Source organism: Vitis vinifera, chromosome 11 (genome assembly GCF_030704535.1).
Source record: "Vitis vinifera cultivar Pinot Noir 40024 chromosome 11, ASM3070453v1".
Lineage (NCBI taxonomy): Eukaryota > Viridiplantae > Streptophyta > Magnoliopsida > Vitales > Vitaceae > Vitis > Vitis vinifera.
Window position 1 is genome coordinate 2,439,789 of NC_081815.1, and position 17,323 is coordinate 2,457,111.

General features: G+C 38.9%; 2 protein-coding genes across 3 annotated transcripts; one reads left to right on the top strand and one right to left on the bottom strand.

Annotated features, from left to right (window-relative positions):
• Positions 1 to 3,697: 3,697 nt before the first annotated feature.
• Positions 3,698 to 5,817, bottom strand: LOC100262938 (protein DETOXIFICATION 51). The gene has a single exon (XM_010657962.3). The coding sequence runs from the start codon at positions 5,423 to 5,425 to the stop codon at positions 3,833 to 3,835; it is 1,593 nt and encodes a 530-aa protein (XP_010656264.1). The 5' UTR covers positions 5,426 to 5,817; the 3' UTR covers positions 3,698 to 3,832.
• An 8,269-nt stretch (positions 5,818 to 14,086) lies between these two features.
• Positions 14,087 to 15,978, top strand: LOC100853124 (uncharacterized). 2 transcript variants are annotated; one of them, XR_009466939.1, is made up of 4 exons: positions 14,087 to 14,294; positions 15,205 to 15,265; positions 15,347 to 15,573; positions 15,651 to 15,978. XR_009466939.1 is itself a non-coding variant. In XM_059740791.1 (3 exons), exons 1-3 carry the CDS (start codon positions 14,245 to 14,247, stop codon positions 15,521 to 15,523), a joined length of 288 nt encoding a protein of 95 aa, XP_059596774.1. In that variant the 5' UTR covers positions 14,114 to 14,244; the 3' UTR covers positions 15,524 to 15,978. The 2 variants fall into 2 exon arrangements, 1 of the variants encoding a protein (XP_059596774.1); XM_059740791.1 differs by having other exon boundaries at positions 14,114 to 14,294; positions 15,347 to 15,978.
• Positions 15,979 to 17,323: the final 1,345 nt, after the last annotated feature.

A 17,323-nucleotide genomic window follows, 5' to 3' on the forward strand; every position in this document is an offset into this window, starting at 1 on the left:
ATGGAACTAACACCCCCTACTCATGCAAGGCCCTGCTGCACATAAAAGAATATTCAAACACCAAGTCTTATTGCATCTCTCTGCCACTTGTTGCTTATAAGGTGGACAAAAGGGTCTGGGACTGTGCCCTAGTTGATCCACCCTACAATCTCACTAGACCCCTCTAGCCTTCCCTTTCATCCACAGACAGCCATGATGGGTTGGCGGGTTTGGGTGATGATGATGATGATATGGTGCTGTTGTTGGGGTGGTGAGCAGTACTGGTGTGTGGTGTGGAGTGTGTGTGTGTGTTCAAGAATGACAATATCTCTTTGAAAACAACCAAAAGAAAGACTACTGCTAGCTACTGGAGATTTAGATAAGGGGACAAGAGGAGAGAGAGGCTAAAAGCTGGGGGAATGGGTAAGTTGCTGAAAAGGGTTAGCCATGTGAGAAGCATGATGGTCTAGAATCATGTTGTCTTTCTCAATTTCTATATATTTTTTCCCTTCTTCCATAGCTGCCTTCTAGCTTCTATTTTACACCCAAGGGGAATGGCAGCCATGACCCCTCACCTCTTCATAGAGCTGCCTGTGGGGACTCTCTTTCTTCAATACATCCAGTCCAGGCTTGTTTCACCTCCCTTATTATTATTCTTCCCTTTGTTTTTTTATGACTCCATATGCTGCCAACATGCCCTATACAACATTTATGTGCGAATGGGGATTTCTTTAATATTCAAATACCAACTTAAGATATTTTCATATCATATTTTATCTTATATTATATTTATGTCCATACAACATTTGATATATGTTACTATATACTTGGACCAAAAAGAAAAAAAAAAGAAAAAAAGAAAAAGAAAAAGACAAATACCCTTGTGAGCCATAGGTGATTGACTTGGGAAAGCTGTGATACTGATCATATCATCAAATATTCTTGCTCATGCTTTATGTTTTTCTTTGGTGGTTTAATTATGTTAATTGCGTGCCCTCGCTCTACCATGTGCTTCGGTGGAGCATGCAATTGACCCGAGATAATCTTATTCTATTGCATATAATTAGGTACATAAACAAAACCTATATTGCAGTAAAGTGTTTGCATACTTGCATGTGATTATGCACCTAGGATGTTGCTAGCAATTTCTGGTATCTGAGAGGCCACCGTTTTTGTGCACCCTTTTGGGTGATAGACAATGGGTCCCTTTCCATTTTGTGAATTGGGACATCAAAAAGTTAGAAGACATCCTCCATTTTAACTGGGGTTGTTTGACAAGGGGCCATGGTACTTCGTCATTTTTTTTTCTTGAATTTTTTGAAATCAATGTAAAGAGAAGTCATAGATCTACAACATTTTTGGCCACAAAAGAAAGATAAAATGTGTCCTGATCAGGCGAGGCTCACACACAACATACACACATGCCTGGGAGGAAATATTGGCTTTATACACTGGGGAGTTTGAATTTAAGGCCACATGGCCTAGACATGAGTATTATTCATTTGGCATGCTTGCATAATTTGAAGTCGTGACCTTTTCTGATATGACATTGATTACTGAATCATTTTGCGTGGAGGAGTGGTGGGTTTCCACGCCAAACGCCACCCTTCTTTAAAACGTCTATTTTTAGCAAGAAGTTCCGGGATCGTTTGTTATATGATTTATATCACTTTGGAGATGTGCAGAAAAAGGAAGGGAAAAAACCAAGCCGAAGCCAAAGACTTGGGTGAACACAATTTCAATGCGTCACGCTGGACGTTCCCCCAAATCGCATGAGGCAAAAACAATTTCTCCCGTTAGGTTGCTACCAATTTTGCTGACCTCCCATGTCAAATTTTCTCTCTTAGGGCCATATCCCAACAGTAGGATCGATCGATCAATCAATCAAGCCGGTTCAAGTAGGCATCATTCGCCATCACATCAAATGAAAATGCTTAGCTATAATTGCCACCTGATCATCATTCGTGTCTGCTATTATAAAAATGAGCTGACAAATTTGGAATGATTAATGGAACATCAACAGCATAAATGCACATCATTAATTTGACGAGTGCCTGCTCTACTGTTCTGTTTGGGATACACGGTTGCATGGTGACACTTTTGCCGTACAGAAAGAGACTTGAATCTAATCTTGAACATTCAGACTATTAAATACCATAAAGTCGCCCTCAGATTTGAAACATCCCACATTAGTAGTCTCTGATTTTGGTGGAGAAGTCATATTAAGTAGGCAGACATGGTTTGGAGGCAATAGCTGGTAAACGCATAACAGCAGCAACGCGTGTAAGTAAGTGCTGAATTCAAAAGCTTGGTTGCCAAAAAGTTTTGGAGTTGGATGGATTTGATGGGGTTGGGTCCGGAGAAAAAGTAGTGGGGTTGGAGTCTTGAGGAGGAGGAGAAAAGGGGAGATGAATTGGAACTGTAGAGGCACAGAGAGTGATAAGAAGGGGAGGGATCGTACGTAAGAAAAGAACAAAAGTGGATTTGACCGGTGTGTGTCTGCGTGGAATAGTCGATACCCCCCTCGTGCAACATCTGCATAAAGAACTTCTGCCACTTCAAAACAGACAAGAACTTGTTTTCTTTTCCTTCCCTATGCTGCTGCCATGGCTGTTCTCTTCTGTGGAGGCCCTTTCTCTCCCCCCAACCCACCTCTTTTTTTTTATTCTTTTTTTTTCTTTAATAATTTGGAATACTGGGTTGAATGAATTATTTTGAAGGGTGGGGGAGGAAACTAAATTTGAGTAAGCACTGGAATGTTGTTGCTTTGGTTTGGTACAAATTTTGCATTTTCTTGAAAAGGTAATCAGAGGGAGAAGAAGTGCTTGGGAAATGTAGATGCATCAATTTTAGGAAAATGTGACCTCAACAATGACAAAGAGGCATTCTGAAAAAATATACATGTGAAAGATAAAAGTATGATGCATGGGAAACAATGCCTTTGGACCTTTGGAAAGTGTTGCATTCATTTTTCAAGCAAATGGGGTCGGTTGTTTTGACTTGTTTTGCCACTCTGTTTTGAACGATGACATCAAAAGGTGAAAAAAAGAAATGTGGCACTATGATTTACAATTGACATAAAACACCCCTGTTGACTGTCATTCATGGTTTACTATTCAATTCTCCTGGTGAGGAACAGAAGAAAGGTCAAAATCCTTAGCAGGGAGATATTATTGAGGATTATATGGGGGGTTGGCCGGTTGGGGTGGGAAAGGGCGAATTATAGACGCGGACCACAGTGGAGAGTAGAGCCAAAGCCCCCCACTAAAAAAAGTATGAAAAGAAAAGGAGAAGACCATGGGAATGGAGGAGGTGATTGGCCAAATATTTCTACCCTACCCTATCAACACAGCCCATGATGTTCAGATAGTATAGAGCTGGATGATGATGACTTCAATCACCACGTGTCTTCCTCACACTTGAATGCCTTCCCCTCTGCCCTTTTGTCTACACATCAAAAGCTCAGAACAAAAAGGAAGAGACATGTCTGGATTTATGAGACACTCCCCAAAACGGCCAATTGCTTTGTGGCATCACTGTTCCAGTCTCTCTCTTTCGTTTTCTCTCCTCTTCCTTGAACCATCCTTTTTAACTTTAACGCAAACTGCCAACCCCCGACAGTGAAAGCTTAACAAAATAGTCCACAATAATTAATGGAATTTTTTGGGAAAATAACAACAAAAATTCTCCTTTATCATACTTTCAGGAAGACCCCATCTCTCCCAACCAAAAAATCAATAATTCACAATCACAAGTTCAGATTTTAAAATTAAAATGAAACCAAAAAAGAAAAAAGAAAAAAGAAAAAAAATAAAATTACACCTGGGTGCCTATGTTTTGGTGGTCTCAACTCTCAAGATGATGAAGTGACCACTATGCAGATCAAGGGCTGTTCTTCATCCTTGGTATCAGCAGTAGGGAGTGGTGATACTGTGTCTCCGCACCCTGCGCAGGTTAGCGTCTTAGCCCTCATGGCTTGGTAGTTCCAATCAGTGGTCCCAACCACATACAACATCATCCCAGCGCAGCAGACCTGGGCCGCAAGCAAGCCCACCCAAAGTCCACAAAACCCAACGCCCAGCCAAAACCCAAGCCCAACTGCCACCGGCATGCCCACCAGATAAAATGCGCCGAGGTTGACGTTGGCCGCCGTGCTGGGCCGTGCGCTTCCTCTGAGGACCCCACATCCCACCGTCTGTGGACAGTTTCCGAGCTCGCAGAGCCCTAGGATTGGCAGGGCCGCTGATGTCAACCGTAGGATCTCGACGTCAGACGTGAACATCCGGCCCCACCTATCTCTCATCCCTGATGCAAACATGGTTGCTGAAAACCCCATCACACCCGCCAAAAACACGGATACCATTGCTGATACCCTTGCCTTGTCTGGACGATTCGCACCGAGTTCGTTCCCCACCCGACTCGACACGGCGAACCCGAGTGACGATGGGAACACGTAAATCAACGACGTCGTTTGTATCAGAACACCCATTGATGCAACCGTTGCCTTGGGGTTCACTAGAAGCCCACACAGTACGATCATGATCTCGTACCACCACCACTCCAAACACACCGACACGCAGCTGGGGGCCGCCAGCCGGAGCAGCGGCTTCCACCCGGTCAGGCAGTCGATGCTCGGCGCGGTCCACGTTGGCTCGTGTATCCCGCGGGCCCACACGTAGGACACGAGGAAGATCAGTACGAAGAAGTTGGAGGCAGAGGAGGCGGCGGCGACGCCGGCTACGCCGAGTCGAAGGTGGGAGACGAGGATGAGGTTGATGGGTAAGTGGAGGATGGTACCAAGAAGTGATGCTATTGTGAGAGGGTGGGTGATGCCCTGTGCGCGAAGGTAAATGCGGATTGGGTGGATAAAGGAGTTGGTGAAGAGGTCAGGGAGAGAGAAGACAAGGTACGTGTGAGCGATACGTGTGATATCGGGGTCCTGATGCAAATAAAGAAGAATTTTGGACATGTTGAGCCAGAGGAGTGAGATGGGTACTGATGAGAAGAGAAGAAAAATCACAGAGCGATGAAGGGTCAAAGAGAGTAGCTTTGGACGTTGAGCTCCAAAGGCTTGTGAGCACAAGGGCTCCATCCCCAGTGCCAGGCCCGAAAGCACCGAGTATCCGGTGATGTTAGCAAAGGCTATGGCAAGAGAACCGGCGGCAAGTTGGATGTCGCCAAGATGGCCGAGGAAGAGCATGGAGAAGATAGAGCGAGAGTAGAGAATGAGAGCCGTTAGAGCTATGGGGAAGGAGAGGTGAAAGAGTGATTTGGCTTCGGTGATGATCTCGGAGAGGGATGGGCAAACGAATTGCGACTGCTTTTCCGGGTTGGTTTTGGAATTCTGGAAGTCCTTTATACAGTTGGGTAATGATAAAAAATCGAAATACGGTTTCTCGCTCACACCTCTGGTGGCGATGTTGGAAGTGGTGTTTGGATTACACATACTGATGATTCAACAACAACAGCAGCAGCAGCAAACTCTCTTTCACTGGTCTTAGCCTCCTCTGTTTCAGCCTCTTCAGAGATACTCTCATGAACAGCGGCACCCACTCGCGCTCTCTCTCTCTCACTCACTTTCTCCTCAAAACGAGACACACAGATTGATTTCCGCCGGAAGCCAAGTATTAATAGAGAGGTTGAGGTGGGGTGGTGTTCTTGCTTTAAAAATTCAATTATTTTCTTTTTTCCATTTTCTTTATAGGTTGGTTTGGAATTATAGTGATATATTTTTAGAGAGTAATTATTTTCTTACTTTATGTGGGTTTAAAGAAAGGGACGTCAGACTGTCAGATCTTTCTGTAAGGTTCAATTTCCAATAAGTAAAAATGGTGTTTTTACGAGAGATTTTTGCTGGTTATTTCTTTCCCTCCGCCAACCCACCCCTTCGATACGTAACTCAACTTAAAATCACACTAGCCTATGCTCCCCTTCCAAAAAGACAACTCTCTCCCTCCCCCCACCTTCGCAAGAATAATCAGTTAATCACCACCACCACCCTATCAACTATAATTCCCTCTCCTCCCTTTTATTTTTGAACAAAATCGAGAAAATTGTGTCAGTTACTTTGACAGTTATTGTCCGTTAAGCTGTTCAATTCTAGTCATACCTAATTGTATGTTTTAATTAGGGGAGGAAGGTGGTAATGACCAGTGAGACGTGTGGATTGCACGCGCACTGTGGGATTTTTTTTTCGAAATTTTAATGTTGTAATTGGGTGGGGAGGTCCTTGTTTTAGGGTTGGTCTGTAAACGTTGCGCAGAGTCGCAGCGACGCGAGGGTGGCAGTTTGGGTGATCTGATTGGGGGACTGAAATTTGAGAGATGGACCCCACCAGCGGGTCAGGAGGGGTACACGTCAGCAAAATCATTTGCAAACTAAAGTGGGATTTTACTGCCAAAAATGCTGTCGACTGAGCCTTTGCCCCTCCAACTTTCTCCAACGTCATTTATCGCGTCACCCCTCCAGAAATTTTTAGTTTTTTTTTTTTTTTTTTAAGAGAAAAACCGAAAATTCCTGGGGAAAAATAAAAGAAAGTATGCGATGGGTGGGGAGTACAAGAGGCGGGTACGTGATAAACGGAGGATTAGGAGGCAAGATGGCTGGCATTTCCACAAACAGATGGTAGGAAGGGGACATGGTCAGCAAATTCACTCCCCCTAAACCTGCGCATCAATCTCTCTTCTTCTTTTTAACTTTCGCTTTCTCTCTCTCTCTCCCTATCTCTATCTACCTCTGTTGACTGTGGTTGTCGTATCCTAAGGTATCATCTCTGAGTGTGTGTGTGTGAGGGTGTCAGGCCGTGAAGGCCTTCACAGGGCAGCAGTGGTGGTGGGGTGGGGGTGGTGGTGGGTGGTAGCAAGTAAGGAAGAAGGTACTCAGATTTTTGCCTGTTTGTAGTGAATCTGACTCTGCTGCACACACAGAGCTAGCCTTGGGTGCGCGACACTGAACCCCATTTTGTTTCTTTGTGTTCAGCCACTCTGACCCGGGCCTCTTCGCCTTTTCCCCCCTCTTGTGGACCCCCATCAGGATTTCTCGCCCCGAAATCTGCTTCATCCTTGATTCCACCGCCACTTGCCTATTTATTAACCTCTTTCCCCAGGAATGGACTCTACTCTGTAGATAGATTTTGATGGACACACTATCATACACCCTTATCACCTTTCCTTCTTTTTTGTAATCATATTATCAATTCTTCTCCTATATGGCAGTTCTTTTTTCCTTAATAAAATAAAATATTTGATCCATCTTCATGGGTTATCCATTAGCGTGTCGAAATTTGTTATTAAAGCAGAGGTTTGACCGAATTAAATTGTCCAAATAAATGGAAAACACATCGGTGGCCTGATAGGGTGGTTGGGGGTTTTGGAGAAGAGGCATGTTACAACTCCTACACTATCATCATGAGACATGCATCATAAATGTGGTCAAAGAGACTCAAAGGTCTCCCAAGACTAGAAGCAATAAGGAATATATTAATAATAACATCTGGGTCCTAAAAATTTAATGAGAGAAGAGCACAGATGTTAATGAGTAAGAGGGTTGGAGGTTGCTTTGGGGAATAATCTTCATTGTTATGGGGTTGTTTGTGGGTGCCAGTAGGAGGAGTCTTTAATCTTTATGGGTCATGGGTCATGGGCGGCCACAGTGGGATATAATTTTTCATCACCATTTCATGAGTTGGCCATTTGGACTCTATTGACCACTCTCTATGACTTCCAACCCCTTTTGTCTTCCCCCGCTGACTTTCCTACTCTCCTAACTCCTAATTTCACTGCTCCCCTCTTCTAAATTTTACATACCTAATTTTAGAACAAAGAAAAGCCTGCCTGATTATAGTTTTTCTAGAAATATTTTTTGAAAATTTTATTTATAAATTTAAAAACACTGCAAATCAGAATCAATCTCAACAAAAAATGGTTTCCTTTTTTTTCTTTTTTTCTAATAAATTTATGGTTAAGAATGTTTTTGAAAACAATCTTTTATTCTTTAAAACAAAAAATACATAAAATATAATTTGTAACAAAAAACCCTTTGATGTTTTATATGTTCTAAAGAAGAAAATATGGTGTTTTCAAATAACATCTTTTAATTATTTTATATTATTTTCACTTATTTTTTTAGAGTTATTTTAATAAATAATTATATAAATATGTAAAATAATTAAAAATAAAATACTAAATATAAAAATTAATTTTAAAACATATTTAAAAATATTTTAGATTTTCAAATAAATTTTTATTTTACAAAAATCAGATAACTGTTTTAAAAAACTGTTACCAAACATGTCCTTTATTTTTTTATTTTTTCCTAATTAGAAGTGGAGCATGTGGATGAAAGTGACAATGTATAACTTATCTTTCCTTTATTTTAGAAATGATAAATTTCATTAATGTTGGTGCATTCCAAGTCCTACATGATCTATCAAGTGCTACATTTATTTTATACATATAAGAAGAAGATGGACCATTAAAGAGGAATTTAATTTGGCTAGTTGGAGCATACTACAAACCTAAACTCAAATCCCATAATTATAGCCAATAATTGACTGAAAAAAAATATTTAGTTTTCAATCTTAAGTATTATTTTCTAACATTTTTATTAAATTTAGGCCAATTTTATAAATTAATGCATGATTAAAGTTTCATATTTAATCAAAGTCATACCATATTTTATCTTGAAGCAACCCGGAATAATAATTAATAGTAAGTCCAATTAAAATCTTATTCCCCAACAATTGTATATGGGGTCCATTTTGCATTATTTGTAACATAATTTAGAAGATAATATAAAAAAATGTGGAAATGTTTTAAATTAATTGTCATTCCTTGGAGATGGGTTAGAAGAATTAACAACAATTGACATTTTGTGGTAGCAACTTTAGACAGAATTAAAATGTGAAAAATCACCCAATGAGCATCACAACACATACAATAAAATTCACTTTTGGTTTAATTTATGGAGAAAGAGGATGCTCAAAAAAATTAAACTTTCCAAAAAGAAAGACTTCAATATGCTTATTGGGACGCGTGGCAGCACCCCAGATGAGTCAATAAAAAGAGCTTTACACACTTTTTATGAGGCGCTTTTTGCACAAGAGATTGTTTCTAGGGCAGCATTTGCCGAAAAGCTCAGCATAAGAGCACATGAGTAGTGAAAAGATATGCACATTGGGACAGCACATTTGTTGTTTACATGCTTGATTTGATTTTGGTGCCTTTAATTTTCCATAAGCATGGGGCCTCCCCTTGATTTAAGGGTTAGTCAGTCAAATCTGCCCATTACGCTCAACTATTTTTGGTGAGCTTAGGAAAGAGGCTAGGGCTCTTTTGTTGTTGTTTGGATATGTTTGTTGAGGACCAAGCTTTCCCCTACTTTGACTTCAAACTCAGCTCCAAGCCTAGAACTTGTACTCTTTTGTGTTTAGTGTATGTTTTAGTTGAGTAAGCTCGGATTATATATTAAGGGAAATCGTAATATTAAATAAAACAATATATTTAAAGGAATAATATTAAGTTAAGACGGTTGTAAGTTATATGATTCAGTTCTAATACCATTTATTAGTCCTCGTAACAATTCAATTGAATCTATATCATTAAGCTCGGGTTTAATGGTTGGACTTATAAGCGCTTACATACCTTTCTCTAAAAAGTCGATTTTAAAGGGTGAATTGCACTTAATATGTGTGTGATAATTGGTTTCAGAGTAAACATCATGCAAAGAAGATCTCCATCCTAAAAAGAGCAGGTTGAGGAAGGGTTACTACCTAATTGTGAGCGAGATCCACGAAGTCATTTAGTCATAGGTTTCAAAAACATAATGGATTGTAACAACCCAATTGAATCATACATCACTTTAGCGGTTAAACCTATAAGCATTTATTAGTCCTCATAACGATTCAGTTGAATCTATATCATTAAGCTCGAGTTTAATGGTTGGACTTATAAGCACTTACATACCTTTATCTTAAAAGTAGATTTTTAAGGGTGAATTGCACTCAATATGTGTGATAATTGGTTTAAGAGCAAACATCATGCAAAGAAGATCTCCATCCTAAAAAGAGTAGACTGAGGAAGGGTTACTACCTATGTGCGAGATCCACAAAGTCATTTAGTCATAGGTTTCAAAAACATAATGGATTGTAACAACCCAATTGAATCATACATTGCTTTAGTAATTAAACCTATAAGCACTTGGATATCCTCCCTTAATAACTGGTTTTCAAAAATGAATTCTACCTATCGTAAAGTATAACAGTCTTAAGTGTTAGTTATTTCATTTGAAAATCAATTTACTATTATTAATACTTCAAAACTTTGATGCCAATTCATAAGTAGTTGTTTTTTTAGAGGAACATTATTATATACATAATAGCAATTCATATATAAAGAAGAGTTAAAATAAGTCAATTGATGCCTAATAACATATAAGGTCATATATGCATAAAGGAAAAGTCACTTTAAAGCAAGTGGTGTCTAATAAAAGAAAAGTTGAATTAGATTAGGAAACAAGTTAGGATTTTGAAGGCCATGAATTGAGTTTAACCATTTTAATTAAGATTTGTGAGGGTAGCCAAGCCCAAAGCCAAGTGTAGGAGAAGAAGGAGAGGGAGAAGGAGAAAGGGGATTGATTGTATATGTATAACAACACACAGGTGCCCATATTCCAAAACAGGAAAAAATATATAGAAAGGCACGTGAAATATGAGATGGAGTTGCAGAAGGGTGATTGAAAACGCCAGCTACTTGCCTCACACGCACGTACAGCTCATAGCCACCTCTCCAATGCAGCAAAGCAAAGCAAAGAAAAACACATAGAAAGAAAGGTGTTCATGTTGTCTATCATCACCTGCAAAAGGACTAAAGGAGTATCTCTTATGACTTATCACGGCCACAACGCCTCCCTCCTTGGGGGCACTTGATGCTTACCTTTCTACACTTCAACAAATTATTTTTAATCTTTCTCATGTCCTTTGTGTATGGGACTGACCTTCCTTCCCTTTCTTAATTCCACCCTCAAACTGCCCTTAAACCACTTTGAAGAGACCCACACGCATGCATGTCCCACGTGGGCCGCATTTCTTCACATGGTATTGTGAGACATGCCTAGGAGGAACTCCCCCTTCCCCTTCTTTATTATTATTATTTTTTTCTCTTGTTGTCCCAATCCACGACCTTCCTTCTGATCCTCTTTAGGATGGGGTTTCATTTTCTTAGGTTGACGACCTGTTTTTAAGTCTCCATCATCATCCTTAAGCTAAAAATTGATACCTTTGAAATGGGTTGTGAATATTAATCATATTGGGTTCATCAGTCCTAATTTGTGGAAAAATAAATGAATCTAGTTATGAAATGAAGTAAAAGAGAGTGGCATTTTGTCACTGCAGTGTGTAGTGTAGCTGAGTCACCCATATGCTTGAAAGGGCTTAAAAATTAGGCAGTGAATCTCAGTGGGAGCCACACATACTTCAACTAAAAATTAGGTTGACCCCCCTAATTGTCCAATGAGAATGTGCGGTGGGAAACCTAATTTTTGGAATGGAGGTAGTGGGGATCCACTTGGCAAACTGGGTCCTCATCGACGTGGGGTTGTGGGTTTGCTTGGTTTAGCTGTTGTAGTGGAAGTCAAAGACTCAAAATGGTGTTGCTTTCATGAACTAAACTCACGTTTTTAGTAATCTTGATAGATTCCTAAACTAAAGCAAGAACAATTCCAATTCTACTTTATGGAAAAGCAAACCCGATTTCACATGCCCATGAATGGCCCACCCACCATCTTTCATCTTGTGTGATGAGACTCTGTGAAATGAGCACCCAAGTGGACATGGGGTTTCTTCAAAATGGTCAAACAAGAAGAGAAATCCATTAAGAAACAAAGATTATGTTGTGTCGACAAAATGGGGAAGTAGGAATCAAGGAAATGATTTTTCAGAGATTTCATCCACTAAAATCATGGCATGATGAGAGTTAGATATGGGGGGATTGTGGGGGGTCAAATCACTCAAACCCAAAGATCTTGAGCTTGTTAAAGAAAGTAGATTTTTGGATTTACAAATCCCTAAAGACCTCCCTATGGGGGGTTGCATTAATTAGAGATCCCACCATATGGGCACACACCCACATTTTGAATAACCCACCACTTCTTCCATTACCCATTTCTAAAAACATGTTAGATTTCTCATTTTTCTTTCTATTCAACCAATAGAAGGTACTCAAATGAGTCAGCTTTCTACAACTAAAATCCCATTCTAAAATGGGTTTTGCTTTTACATATAGTACCATGCCATAGAGTTGATCGAAAGGGCAGTTTTAACACTTGATCTTGTTGTGTAATTTTGTGCCCATTTTCATATTGAATTAGTGTACACATAGAGCACTAGAATGATACTAATATGATAACAATATCCTTTGCTAAGATACCTTTTCCTTTTCCTTTTCCTTGTAGTCTTGGGTTTTCACTAGCATTTGACTTATGCCCGATTGGAATTAAAAAAAAAAAAGTAAAAAAAAAAAGGAAAAGGTTGGACTAATGGTGGGGAGTGTGAAAGAATCATTGATAAGATTGTCAAAAGTGGCATTAATTTATGTATGTGCTAACCGTGTGGCTAAGGGTGTTTTTCAAGAAATATTTAAAGGAGGAAATCAGAGGTGGGGTTGGCCGACGCCTGATAAAAGGAATGGGATGTTTGGGGGGAATCTCATGATGTTAAGTTAAATCTATGTCCTAGTGTTTCAAACACAATTTAAGGAACAAATGTAGGGGAATCTCATCATTTAATTTTTACAAAAAGAAATCTTATGTGTAGAGTTTGGAACACAATCATGGGTGTTTCTTTCTCCCCCCTCTTGCTCTAAAAGATAAGATAGGGTAGGCTCCCTATGAGCATGCATTCCTCCTCATCTTCAACCACCTCAACTATTGACAGCCCATCTCAGATTGGGATGGCTACACTTTTTAGTGCAAGCAAGGCTTCTTCTAGAGAATATTAGGCCCAACTCATAATCACTAATGTCATGTTTCGGGTGTTGAAAGATCTTGGAATAAAAAAACATGAATGGGAAATCAATTTTTATTTTTATTTTATTATTATCTTTGAATTGTGTTTTTTAAGAACAGGGATATGAATAAAAAATTGTTGTAGTATGTGACTCATATTAAGGGAAAGATATATATGGAGAAAAAAATGGATAAATATCGGGAGTGGAATGAGGGGAGCGTAGGTACGGTTTAAGAGTATTTTTAGAATTTTATTATCTAAAGATTAATATAAATAGTCTTTTATATAACCTTAATTTAACATATGATAAAAGTCTTCTTCCTTGTACCCATAAATATATGCAATTTATCGAATCATATTAAATCTAAGTGTTTTCTTTTCGTTTTTCTCTAATTTTTCACTAGGAATTGTTGCACAAAAATCAATAAAAATTTATCAGTATGATATCAAATTCTACTTTTGTTGAATTGTTAGTATTTTAATTCTTTTTTTTTACATGGTATCATAATTCATTGTCATTGTCATTCTATTTTCATTCTTTTTCTCATGTATTAAATACACCTCAAATTTTAAGTACTAAATGTTTAGACAATATTTGATTCCAAAAAAACTATGAAAAAAAAATAAAAAATATTTTTTCCATTTTGGTTTTATAATGAAAAATATATATAAAAAAAATTAAATATAATCAAAATTTCTTAAAAACTTATATATTTTCAAATTATTTTATTCTTAATGAGATTATTAAGAGACTTAGAATAAATGGTATATAAAAATAATTTATTAACTTTAAATATATTTCCGATTTTCTTCCACTTTTCTTTTCCTTCTATTACTCTCTATTTTATTTCCCTTATATTTTCCATATATTCTTCAGAACCAAGCAGAGCCATATCGTATTCTTAGAGTCATCTATTTATCTTCCATATTCAAATGACAAGTTAGCAATTGATTCCACAACTAGGGGGCTAGGCCCAGGAAGCTCCAGTTCAGGCCTAGTCTCAAAACATCTGGGCCTGACTTTATCCCAATTAAGGTACTGTCCTTCCATGTATTGGGCTTAAGCTGAGCTTAACCGGTCAGACTCTAATGTTCCAGGTTTTCTCTCTTTTCTTCTCGGCTTTATTACAGGCCCAAATCCAGTAGTGGTCACGCCACGTGACGTAAAATCAGGTGACCGTGTGTGGCGAGGCTCACCGACCTGTGACGCCTCCTTCCTTAAAAAACCCTAGGGCATTGGCCCACTGTGTAGCGAAGCTCTGAAAATGGAACCTGAATCCAAGAAAAGAAGAATCGGCCATGCAATCTCTCGCAGGTAAGCCCACGAGCCTTCAATTTTTATCCTCTTCATCGCTTTCTTTCTCTTTTGATTTGTTCTTCTTTTTTTTTTTTTTCTTTTTTTTTTTTTTTCACGCAATTCTTAGCAATAAGATTCGTTTTTCATTTCTAATTTTTATCGATTAGGCTTTGCTGAAAAACATTGAATTCATGATACGTGATTTCTGAATACTTCATTCTTCATTAGAGATATTTTGGTGTTTGGATTTGTTGAATTGACAGTAATGTGTTTTGAAGTTTGAACCGAAAACGTTGGAATAAGAGGAAAGGAAATAGAATCAAACTCCTCTCCCTTCCATTCCACAATTAAAATTTTCTCGATTAAAATTTTGGTTGGAAACAAAGTGTTAAAGATGGAGAAAGCGACTCCATTGTAAAGGAGTATAAGTAGTATTTCTCAAACTTCTGAGTTCAAATGTAGACAATTCTCATCAGAACAATGTAAACTGCATAATGAGATGAGTGCAGTGGGTTGATGGATTAATATAATTCATTTTTGCTGCCACTTCATGGTTTAGATTTCCAAAGAAGCACCTTTGAAACTTTATTTAATGTTAGGGCTTGATAATCTTTCATCGGTGATGAAGAATTTTGTTGTTGCCCTGAAATTCCTGAAAGCCTGCAGCAGTAGAGATTGTTTCATAAAGTTAGGTTTGTCCTTCCATATACTGTCATAAAAAAGGAAAAAAAAGAAAAGAAAAGAAAGAAATCTGCACAGTTTCAAGCTTAACTACCAAGCTTTGGTCCAAATATTTTATGATATGAAACACAGAGTATAGTTTCTTTCCGATTTTTAATTTCATGATTTAATTTTGAATGAATTTGTGATTCTTGAGCTCAACATGTAACCTCTTAAGTGTCAAATGTGCCTTTTCTTCTGGTTGCAGAATGGTCTCCTCGCCAGCTGCAAAGAACGATGTAGTTTCAACTTCAACTGATATTCCAACTGTGAGCAATGCCCTCCTTTGCTGTGTTCTTGAATCATCGGTTTTTAACCCTAGGATTCTCACTAGGTGGCTGATTATGTAGGTTCCACTTCCAGCAGCCCATCCTGGTGGAATCCATTTCAGGATTGAACAAGCTAGGAGACATGCAGTAGCACAAGCTCAACAAGAGGGTTGCACTGCCAATTTCAAAATCTTTGATTCGCGATTTGGAAATTTTCTACTGCCTGTAATTCCAACTCATGCAGAACTAAATGGATAGACTCATGCCTCTACAGATACTAGATACTACAACGATGTACTTAAGATATTGTATGCCCTAATCTAAGATTCTGAATGAAGGTTTTGAGTTGAATGCCAACCTAATGTAACTTGCCTCTTTTCTACAGGTTTGGACCAACTCTTCAACAGCAGTTCTCCAAGGTCCAAGCATAGAATTCCAGACGTGACAGAAACAGAGTTGCTAGTTGGTTTCTGTAAGTTGGATGCTCTGTGAAATGCTTGATTTTCTTTGGTTTTGGGTTAAGCAGCAGTGCTAGAGGAGTGCCTCTAATGAACCCGTAGTCATACTGTTCAAGATAATGGGATCTGGGAAAAGGGAAATGATAAGTTTCCCAAACTGCTCATCCATCAAAGAATCAAACATTAATAATAGATATGGTATAACAAATGTGGTGTAAAGGCTAGAGCTAAGCCTGGAACACTAATTTTTCTTCAGGCCACTTGTTCACTCCTAAACAAAATGGGCTTTACCATATTTAGACATCAATGATGCCTTAGAAAGGTTTGGCTGTGGAAACAGCCGAGGGCCTGCCTAGTATTGGAAAGCAACGTGGATTCAAGACTCATCAATCAAAAAATGGCAGGTGAAATGGAGTTTGGTGCAGCCATTGCCCCTCCTAACTAACACGATTCACTTGGACTGGACCCAAATTGGGCCTGGCTTGAACGAACAGGTGAGCTAGAAACTTAGGTAAAAGCGCGGGGTGTGGAATGGTTCCACAATGAATCGGAGCCATGTGGGCAAACGAGAATGAGCCATAATGGTTTCCGAATCTGAGCCGAACATCACAAGTCCGCAAATCAAGTGCTTTGACTAACACCAACTTGACATCTTTGATCTGATCCGCATCATCCTCCACCCATCCAATCTCATGTGGACCACTCACATGCTGACACTTGGATGAGGAATCTGATATTTCTCCAAAATAGATGATGGGCACGAACAAAAAGTGGGCCGCCCACTTTTTTGATTCTCCCAATTAAGAAACTGCGGCCCAAACGTCAACTGCAGCTACACGTGGGCCCAATTAAGAAACGGACCCAACAGCGCGTCCCCTGGTTTGGTGCAGCCTCGTGTCCACATTTTCCCTTTATATATATATAAATTTTTACAGCTCCAATTATAAAGACCCACTACTTTATATTAAAATATATTTATATATATATAAAGGCAATTTTATAAATAATAATTAAGATTCTATGGTACGCCACTAACCATTATTCCTTGCCTCTAGGATTTTATTCCTTAGGACCTGAATTTTAACTGAAGAATTTTCTTAAGTGGACATGTCACGCGTACTATATTCCTTGTTATGACTCACCACATCCATGGTTTCTAAAAGTTGGATAAGGATGGTCGATTCGTGTCAAATTAAAATTGGTTGATTTTGGGTAGAACTATTCCCAATAATGTCAACAATGGATGACATTATGGACTGCCTATTGGGTTCGTGTTACTTTCCAGCTTAATGGGAAACCATTAAGTTCAAATACTCAAATAAGGGATTAGACCTTAGACACATGAAACAAAAGGGATCAGACCTTAGAAACATGAAGCAAGAGCAAACTCTCATGGTTGCGCCAACTACTTGCTCGATCAAGCCGGTCGGACCGAGAACTACTAATTTTTTTGCCTTAAAATTGAAGTTATATTTGTAAAATTAGTATATTGCTTCAATGTGAGGTCCACGGTTTTAATTATAGACTATATTATAAGGGAAACTTATACCCAGATATTTTTGTGAACATAGACAAGGACACCACGTGCCCCACACGCGTC